Below are 10,521 nucleotides of genomic sequence, written 5' to 3' on the forward strand. Positions count from 1 at the left end.
GGTTTGCGCACTGGAGGTGTGTTTGAGCTAGTTGTAGGTCTCAAGTCGTTGAATGTCACAGTAACATGTCAGTTTTGTGCCCTGTTATCGCAATTTTTGGCTGCTTATTATCTTGTTACAGTCGTGGATAGTTGCTTCATTCATGTGACTCGTTTCCATTTCTTCTATTTTGATTTGTTTCTTTTCATCTTTTCCTTTTCGACTTCTCACTCTTTTCCCTGCTAGCCATTGTTGGCTATATGTACATGTATAAAAACCCTGCAATCGTGGCACAAAGTGGTCATTGGTTACTTCCTCAGCTATTTTTTGCGTGGAATAAAACTAAAACTAAATAAACTCGGATAGTGAGCCAATTTAATTATGATAAAAAAAGAGAGCAGGAACAGGAAGGAGAACTCGTAACATTGTAGTCCTTCTCCTTTTTACTAAACTAAACTGTGAACATCGGCAAAAGAATTATGACATGATGGCCTTTGGAGGGAGGCAACGTAATGGTGCTCAGAACTCCGGACACACCTCCTGCACTTCGAAGAACGTGGTGGAGTAGAAGCCTGAGAGAGGCGTGCCCAGCGGGTAGCTGGTGGCACCGATGTTGACATCAATGTTGTGCGTGCCCTTTTTGATCTGACCCGCTGCGTTGGCCTGGCAGATTCCCACGAGCACGGACGGAATAGGACTGTTCTCGGTTGGATCACTTTGGTACATGGCGATATCAAGCTTGGAAGGCTTTACGCACTCTTGGCCGTCGATCGTTATGAACCAGCGAACGGCCACGCCACGTCCCATCACGCGGATGTTCTCCGAGAAAGTCACGCGCAGCACGGTGTTGTCGCGCTTCTTGGTGAATGTCATGCGAGCAATGCGCCCCTTTGAAAGCGTAGTGCCTCCGTGTCCATGAGGGTGATTGCTCTGGTACTTGTGGCCTACCACGCCCACATCGCAGCTGCTCTTACCACCAACCTAAGCACAATGTTAAAGAGAACAAAAGCAAAAAAGAACTCAGATGGTGAGCCAAGGAAAACGTTTGTAACATGGAAAGTGTGGGCACAAGTTATGCGATCAAAACTTGGCCCACAATTTCCATGTTTATACAAAGCAAAAAAAGGATAATCTTTATAATATTTTTTATGTTTTATGAAAGTTCACATGTCCACATAGAATCGAATAGAAAAACAACAACAACAACAACAACAACAACAACAACAACAACAACAACAACAACAACAACAACAACAACAGCAACGACAACGACAACAACAACAACAACAACAACAACAACAACAACAACAACAACAACAACAACAACAACAGCAACAACAACAACAACAACAACAACAACAACAACAACAACAACAACAACAACAACAACAACAACAACAACAACAACAACAACAACAACAACAACAACAACAACAACAACAACAACAACAACAACAACGACAACGACAACGACAACAACAACAACATTTCTCTTATTGGCCACTGGCTATCGTGAGAATAAAGATTTGAAACAACAACAACCTGTGCGGTATTCTCCTTGCACATATCCTGCATCATAGATCTGCACCACCACACCTTCTTGCAATTTACCTAACCCGGATCCAACCCATTCACACACTCAGTTTCCCTGGAACATTTGACCTACCCACAACACGCACAAGCCGGCTTTTAAAGAGACTCCCCATCTACATTGTGAACCCCAGACGAGATCTAAAAACGAAAATCCTACCTCTTGTTGTCTCTTCGGTATGCAATTGCTTCCCATTGCTCAGGATAATACATATACATGAGTATAGCCCCACTGTGTCCACTCAGTGTGATAAACGCTTCATTAGCTTCGTTACTAATTTAGCACCCTGCCAAATTTTGATTACTCTTTATCCGATCCCCATGCCTGTATTTCTTCTTCTCTTATTGACCACAGGCCATCGTGAGAGTAAAATGTTTTAAGCAACAAAAAGCAAAGTGGACTACAAAGGGCGTGTAGGTATTATAAAAGGTGTGCCGGTGAGGTGAAGTGTGATCCCCCGACCAAAGGTCTCAGGAGTAAGGCGCACACAGACACCATGGGGGGGGGGGAGAAGGAATTGCTGTGTGAGAGAGTGAGAGCCTGAGAGAGAAAGAGAGAGAGTGAGAGAGAGCCATTGTAACGTTAGAACCTTTCCATGGGTGTCTTGTTTTCACTTCGTCTTGGGACGTAGACAGTGGGGAAGTTGCCACACTGGGGTGTGATCACACCTGCATCGTCACCGTACGCACAGCTAGCTCGACTCGTCTCCACTGAGGAAAGAGGACCCAAACCTTGATCTAGCCAATACCGTGCAGTAAGAATACGTGCCGAAGTTAAGTTACGATTTTTTTTAAATCGCTATTGGAGCCAAATTAATTGATGTGGCACTGACATCCAACGCCTTGCATGCTGCACACTGCATGTGTTGTTTATTTTGTTTGTTAAGACCATACTATTATTTATAAGGTTTTAGCTCTCACCTCTGGTATATACTGCTTCTCCAGACTGGCGACTTTCGCTTTGAGCACTCGCAGCTCGCGCGCATAGACAAAGGCCGGATATGCTGCAGGTTGATCATACAAATAACACACAGCTGCGATTATCAATAATATTATTATTTGCATTGGACAAACACCCTTTTTAAAAAGAGGTGCGTACATACACGTGGGCGCCGGCTGTTTCAACAATTGCTTGTAGAAAACAATACACAGTAAAAGAAGGTGAAGTACGAAAGGTTCCAGTAAATGTGAACCAATAACAGGGGCGGGTGAAGAGAAGAGACAAAATGAGGAAGTGAGAAATAACGAAGGTGAAGATGGACATTGTATATTGTACATTATGTGTATGTGTGCTACAATACATAACGAACAATATTTGAACAATTCTAGAGTGATACTATACGTGCCATACTTCTGAACACACGTGACATTCGGCTTATGAATGCATTGCCGAATAGCTTCCAAACATTCAACTACAATCAAGAGTATTATTATAATACTTTTGCTACAATAGATAACCATGACGAGCACGGCACAAAACAGAAAAAACAGGAATCAAATCAAGAACTGCAGCAATCAGGACTAGAGACTAAATATATGTACACTAAGAATTTCCTATTTAAGAAACGAGCGGACGCATCGCCGACTCTCTCTCTCTCACATACGCACGCACGCACACACACACGCACACACATACACACACACACACGCACGCCCTCACACACCCTCAGTCTTGATCACTCAAATCCATACCAGTACCACTCAGCTTACCTTCTCCGTCCCTGCCCGTATCAATACCGTCAGCACCGGCTTGACGCTTCTCCCAGTCCACTTCGTCCAGCATCCCGCCAAGATCATCTCCAACATCAGAGCTACCTGGAAAATCAACAGAGGCAACAGGTAACACGGCAACAACAGAAACTTCAATGAATGCACAATACAATACAGCTAATACCAGACCATGCACGTAGATCAAGAGCATATTACAACAGTACCTATGCGTTCACTGTAAACATGCAATCGCAACAACCTGAGAGAGCGACAACTGGAGCGACGGCAGCTGCAACTGCAACTTGTGTTGATGGTAATCAGGCCGACGGAGTAGTGCAATAATTATTATTGGTCTGGAATTTTTAGCCGGCTTTCCAAGTTGCGTTATTGCAAATAATGATCTGCTTTGATAGTAGTGACTGCTAATAATTGCCTGAGTTTAACTTTGGATTTTTCTTCAATCATCTTTCCGATCACATTATCATGGAATTTCAATAAATTTCTTTGACACGACAATATCACTGTACTACTTCCTGATGGTGATGGCAGAACGAAGTGGACAGGCAGGAGAGTCAAATCAGTCCTCCCCCCCCCCCCCCCGCCCCCCCCCCCCTCACACAATATTACATGTACAGTGCTGGCAAGTGAAATCCGAGCCCCTGAGCGGTGCGTTCACATTATTTATTATTATTATTATTGAACTCGGATGGTGAGCCAATAACTATAGTTATGATGAAGAAAGGAAAAGGACAAAATGTTACGAGTTATGACAAACTGTCCACCAACGTAACCAGATCTTATACAGTCAGCGAGTGCGACAAAATGGCACAAAACTGACAAGGAGTACTGAGACATTCGGCGACCTGACACCTAGCTCCAACACTTCTCCAAGACGCAAAGCAACAACCTTCCAACTTGGAAGGCTCAGGTTCGGCAAGGCCATTTTGTCGCACTCGCTGACTGTATAAGATCTGGTTACGTTGGTGGACAGTTTGTCATAACTCGTAACATTTTGTCCTTTTCCTTTCTTCATCATAATTATTATTATTATTATTATTAAACTCGGATGTTGAGCCATAAATAAATGTAGAAGAGAAAAGGACATATGGATACGAGTTAAGAGTAACTCTCCATCACTGTAACATGATACTTTATACAGTCAGAAAGTGCCGTCACGAACCATACGGCGAAACGTACGTCGTGTGAAACAACTTGTTTTGTAGTCAACTAGTCCATCACAATGTCATGCATGAGGAGTACTGTAGGAGTTTGGCTTTCGGCTTGTACAATTCGTTTTCGCAAAGCTTCCCTTTCTTTACTTATCTTTGATATTTATGACCCACCCAAGTTGGGTGGTGTGCTGCTTTGCTGCTTCGAATTGTAGTTAGACCGCTTTGTCAAATATCGTACTGGTCTCGTCATCGTCCAGTAACAATCGACATTCTTTGTTCCGTTGGGACTGTGGCTTTTGCTCGTTTTCGTTGCGCTTGCCTTCCCCTCTTTGGTCTTTCCATAACCTTGAACCTTCCAAGTTGGAAGGCTGTCGGTTAGCGCTACGGAGATGTGTTGAAGCTAGGTGTCAGGACGTCGAATGTTTCAGTACTCTGTCAGTTTTGTGCCTAGTTATTGCACTTTCTGACTGTATAAAGTATCATGTTACAGTGATGGAGAGTTACTCTTAACTCGTATCCATATGTCCTGTTCTCTTCTACATTATTATTATTATTATTATTTGAAACTCGGATGTTGAGCCATAAACGTACGTACGTCGTGTGAAACAACTTGTGTTGTAGTCAACTAGTCCATCACAATGTCATGCATGAGGAGTACTGTAGGAGTTTGGCTTTCGGCTTGTACAATTCGTTTTCGCAAAGCTTCCCTTTCTTTACTTATCTTTGATATTTATGACCCACCCAAGTTGGGTGGTGTGTTGCTTTGCTGCTTCGAATTGTAGTTAGACCGCTTTGTCAAATATCGTACTGTAACAATCGACATTCTTTGTTCCGTTGGGACTGTAGCTTTTGCTCGTTTTCGTTGCGCTTGCCTTCCCCTCTTTGGTCTTTCCATAACCTTGAACCTTCCAAGTTGGAAGGCTGTCGGTTAGCACTACGGAGATGTGTTGAAGTCAGGTGTTAGGACGTCGAATGTCTCAGTACTCTGTCAGTTTTGTGCCTAGTTATTGCACTTTCTGACTGTATATAGTATCCAGTTACAGTGGTGGAGAGTTACTCTTAACTCGTATCCATATGTCCTTTTCTCTTTTACATTATTATTATTATTATTGCATTATCATCTCGTGGCAAGCAATGCGAGAGGGGTGATAGGCAACCACGGCCAAATCAACAAAAGAAAAGTAGTAGACATACATGTATAAGAAAGAAGAAATAAACACACACATTCTTTGCGATGTGAGCGCACCGCTCAGGGGGTCGGATTTCAGTTGCCAGTACTGTAATATCCTTGGGCTATGATCCCGTTTGACTTTTGCGAAGTAAAATAAAGAATGGAAGACTGTACTATATGATGTGCTGTCATCCTATTAAATTCATGCCTCTACACCCAAAACAAAGGAACAGTGTTTTAGGACTGTTTTCTTCAACAGTTTTCTTACTCTGTGCATTCGCTTGACACATCTACTTGTCTATTACTCTGATGTTGTTTGTTCACCATTCAGTGACGTATTCTAACTGATGATTGTCACGATCCAAAATACTGTCACTTGATGTTGTGTGCAGATGCGCGAACGTATTATGTATACGATGTCAGTGCTTACTGTTTGCGAATTTACAACTTTTGTATTCTCATCGACTCTACAATACTGTACATTATCACTCTTCTATATCGACCTCCACTAATTCTCGTGATCCTTGACTGGTCCTATATTACCCATATCGCCGCAATATCGACCGCTTGTATCGACCGCTTGTATCGACCACTTAGGCATTGTAATCTTTCGACTTTGGAGGGACTTAGAATTTGTTTCTCCACTTCAGAAAGAAAAGTTGAAAGAAAGAAGACAAAGGAAGAGAACAAGCAGGATCCGAACCCACAACAGTATGAATCTAAAGCAACCCCTTATACCACCCAGCTACTGTGCTGCAGATGCTGAACCCAGTTGTTCTTACAGTCTTGTACCCAAAATAGGCAACATCCTATGTACACTATAGTACAAATGCTATACTAAAAATGTAAAAATAGCTCCTAAAGGTTCAAATTTTGGGGTTATGGCAAAGGAATCGTGATAAATAGGATATTGACCTCGACTTCGGTCTATATGGGAAATATAGACCTCGTCTTGGTCAATATCCTATAAATATTATTACCTCAGACCAAAATCGATCATCTGTATGTACGATCAACTTCGCTTATAACGACATTCGGCGGGGCATCAAAAAAGCGTCCTTATTCGCGAAGTGTCGTTATACCCGAAGTCTCATTATATTTATTACAGTTGGATGGGACTTTGCTCTGGGCATGGAAATTCTGTGGTTATTCGCGAATTGTCGTTATATCCGCAGTCGTTATTAGCCAAGTTTACTGTACATGTACATACCAATGAGTTATGAAAGTAGAGAGCAGACACAACTATAATGGTACTTGACAGGGGGCACGCGTGTTTGCAACGTGATACAGTCGAACGAGCTGCTTTCCCCGGTGCCGAAAGGCGGGCTCACCACCCCATGCAGTATGGCAACTTTCCCATGTCGTCTAACCCTAAGACGAAGTGAATACTGTCGTAGTCACACTGGGTGAAGGTAAAAAATAAAAAAGTGATACAGTAGTAGTAGACCCTAGCCGACACAACTTGTTATTCTCATTTTTAAACAATAGGGGGACAGAGAAAGTGTTTTTACTCCGAGTTGCACTAGTTTCTGATGGTCGCTTAGTGCGTGAAACTCGGAGTAAAAACACTTTCTCTGTCCTCCTATTGTTTGAACCAGCTCTACGGCCACCCTTCGGTATTGAGCACTCTCTTGGACAGCCTGGAACCTCTCTGTTTTATTCTCATTTTGACTGTAAGCACCCCCTACCGAGATACATGCATTATACAGAGCTCACTGACTTGTCCATTTGAGCACTCTTGGAAAATTGATTTTTCATTGCTAGCAGGTTCGGTGTCATTTCCGCTGTGCTGCACTGTTGAGTCCACAAAGGAGGAAATAGTTATATGTCAGCAGAATTTAGGCCTTGACAGATTATGCTAATATTTTCGTGAAATTATGCTTTTCGCATTGCTGAAAAAATTGCAGTATTATGCTATTTTTATGCTAAAAGTTATCATATTATGCCGCATTATGCTCACATATGCTGCTAATGTATATGATGGTTCTGTGCAAAATAACAGGGGAATTGTTTTGTAGAGGGCGTTGTACTGTAGAAGCAAAAGTTCAACGGGGTCACCGCACCGTCCGACCTAGCTACGACGGTCACCCTGGTCACTGATTGTAGTGGACTGGACATGTTATCAAGGGAGTCGTAAACCTACGCCTTCCTGGTGCATCTACTTGTACTTGTACTTGTAGAACATGTACAACTGTATGGAATTAATTGATGCGAACAGGCGGATTATTCCAATTTTATGCGATTCGTATGCAATTTGCCTCGAATTTTGCGATTATTCGATTTTGGTAGGAATTATGCGAAAAATTATGCTAGCATAATCTGTCAAGGCCTAAACACGTGTACAGCGGTAATAGGATTTCTGTTACGTACCGTTAACCATGTGACCAGACACCAGCAGAAGCATAGCGAACGCCAGAAAGGCAAGGGACAGAGGATCCAGTTGATGCGCCATGCTTGAACTCGCTGCAAGATTATGCAATGCACGAAGAGGGCGTCCTGGTGAAACGGGCAGTGAAAATCCAGCTACCTTTAAAACTGTAGCCAACAGAATTTTAATACTCTTCCTTCGCCTTCCCTGTCTTCTTATAGCAATGGTACTCAGTTTTCTCCTTTATAGCAGCCCAGAGATGTGATTCCTTCCCTTTTGGAACCTTGCAGAGAAAAGGTGAACCGGATATCAGCGGGCAGCTGTGTGAATGGAAGACTGCGCCTGTAAGGACATAGGTCGCTGTTTTGTTTGGTGGGGGGGGGGGGGGGCGTGAACGTGTACGACGGCCTGCCTTTCCATTTCTTGGATGTTGTTGTTGCATGTTGGATGGCCGTCTGGCCCATGGTTCTGGATCTCCTACGATGACGATGCTCACCGGTACGTGTCTCAACAAAGGCGAGCTTGTTATAGTGTGCAATGTAGCTGCTAACTACATGTACTTCACCTCTGCCCTACAATCACTTACTTGCTCCTGTACGTTCTATTATGATCTATGAGTGCCCTCTGCGCCTCCAGACTGGCGTGAATAGCCGCCGGAAAGCTGCAGCGTAATCCCGGAAATCGCGATCACACTGCACGTGTATCCCGCTGGAATGGCCAGTACATGTGAAGTTTCGACATTTGAAAAATTTGAGTTGACTCAGTTTGAGTTGGATATCAAAATAAACTAATTCAGTCTGTTGAGATACTGTATCATTGTGCTTTTGCTTGTGCTTGTCGACGGAAAGAATACTATGTCCGGAGTGTTTGGTGCTTGGGTGGCATTCATCCGCTCCGCGATCAGAGTATGCTTCTCGTTCGCAGTAAGCGTTTTGCCTGCAGAGCGGCCCGCAAAAATCACCACGTACAGCTCCATGAACTCTCTCTCTCCATTGCTGAGTCGAACAAAGATTTCGGCATGATGGGAGAAGTTGGCAGTCTAGAAGTCAAAACTCAAAACTCAAAAGCATGCAGTCAGACTGAAAGAGTAGAGGCTGAAATAAAACGAAAAGACGGAACATGTGCTGCAAGGATATCAAAAGCGCTCCGAGTGCCGCCGGAATCTGCATTCCACCGGCCTGCAGAGTGGTGGGAAACCTTTTCCGTGTTTACGCTGGCGGGTTGACAACTTACTTTCACATTCCGCTTGCTTTTCACGCCAGTCTGAACGCGCCCAGCAACAAGACACGACGAACCCCATCCACATGGATGTGGTAATGAGCACGTTAACTGGAGGCTCTCTGTCACCAGGGTAGACCCAGTACTAAGCATAGGTGCTTTAAAAGTAAGTACTAGAAAGTGACTCAACACGACTGACTGATCACACAGTACATGGGGCTGTGTTCCTAAAAATAAGTTTAAAAAAATAGACCAAACACTAGTATAAAGTAGTAAGTGATAGTTGCACGCCGCTTTCGTAAGAATGCGAACTGGACACTGGGCTCAGCATGAACACTTTGCCTCAATCAAGAGCATGACGTACTGTCTCTTCTCTCTGCGCTGCACAGGCCGGCGTGACCAACTAGATTAAAACTCGAAGAACATGAACTCGATGCGTCCAGACTGAATTGAATTCCTCACATGCAATCCAGGTACATGTAGATCTACATATACCCCGTCATGAGACCCATACATGCAGATGTTCCGTTACTAGTATTGCATGGGCACAACACTCGACAGTGCAGATGTTCTGTTACTACTAGCATGGACACAACACTCAAACAGTGCAGATGTTCTGTTACTAGTATTGCATGGAAACACTCAACAGTGTAGATGTTCTGTGATTGCCCGTATAACAAGAGGCTTGTTCACACTGATACGTGTACAGACATGTTGTTGGTCTACTGCTGAATAGTACCATGTACAGTGTTGGTCTAATAGTACCATGCACAGACACTCAGACATCCTACACAGCCTGCAGTGATAGTCCAAATGCACGCACCTGTCAACCAATACTTTGCAAAACAGGACCTGTGTCAGCCAGTGAGAAATGGTGAGCACACATGCTCTTTCCCTGGACACTGCAAATTCACGACTAACTACTTAGTTGACTGTATCATTTTCGACGTTTCGGCGAATTTCCATCATCAGCATGCAATATGAGATGTACATGTACGTCTGCCAAGAGTAGTATTTTATGGAGTAAATTTGATACCGGCTGATCCCTCCGCACTCTACGAGGCCTCTAGGTCCATCCAGTATCAAAGCGATTTACTACCAAGGTAAAAATACACTCGTTTCTTCCGGCCTGTGATATATTTTTTTAAATCGCCTCGTAGCGGCCTCTACCGAGAAACCACTTTTTTGGATCACCTTTTGCCGCCTCGACGGTCTCTTTTCAGTTTCTTTCATCCGTTCCGACCGTTGGAATGCACTCCCCGCTGCAGTCCGCTTATGTTCTTCACTGCACCTATTCCGTAATTCAGTACCTT

General features: G+C 43.6%; 1 protein-coding gene across 1 annotated transcript; it reads right to left on the reverse strand.

The window, feature by feature from the left end:
- Positions 1–264: 264 nt before the first annotated feature.
- Positions 265–8,336, reverse strand: LOC135826511 (uncharacterized). The gene is made up of 4 exons (XM_065339119.1): positions 7,993–8,336; positions 3,280–3,384; positions 2,491–2,573; positions 265–960 (listed from the first exon to the last, which is right to left on the reverse strand). Exons 1-4 carry the CDS (start codon positions 8,072–8,074, stop codon positions 499–501), a joined length of 732 nt encoding a protein of 243 aa, XP_065195191.1. The 5' UTR covers positions 8,075–8,336; the 3' UTR covers positions 265–498.
- Between the last annotated feature and the right edge of the window lie 2,185 nt (positions 8,337–10,521).

This window comes from Sycon ciliatum, chromosome 10 (assembly GCF_964019385.1).
Source record: "Sycon ciliatum chromosome 10, ocSycCili1.1, whole genome shotgun sequence".
NCBI lineage: Eukaryota > Metazoa > Porifera > Calcarea > Leucosolenida > Sycettidae > Sycon > Sycon ciliatum.

Coding starts and splice junctions, on each gene's coding strand:
- LOC135826511 (XM_065339119.1), bottom strand. CDS start 8,074: ATGGCGCATCAACTGGATCCTCTGTCCCTTGCCTTTCTGGCGTTCGCT. Junction 2,574..3,279: donor TACGGGCAGGGACGGAGAAG/GTAAGCTGAGTG, acceptor ATCAACCTGCAG/CATATCCGGCCTTTGTCTAT. Junction 961..2,490: donor AGAAGCAGTATATACCAGAG/GTGAGAGCTAAA, acceptor CATTGTGCTTAG/GTTGGTGGTAAGAGCAGCTG.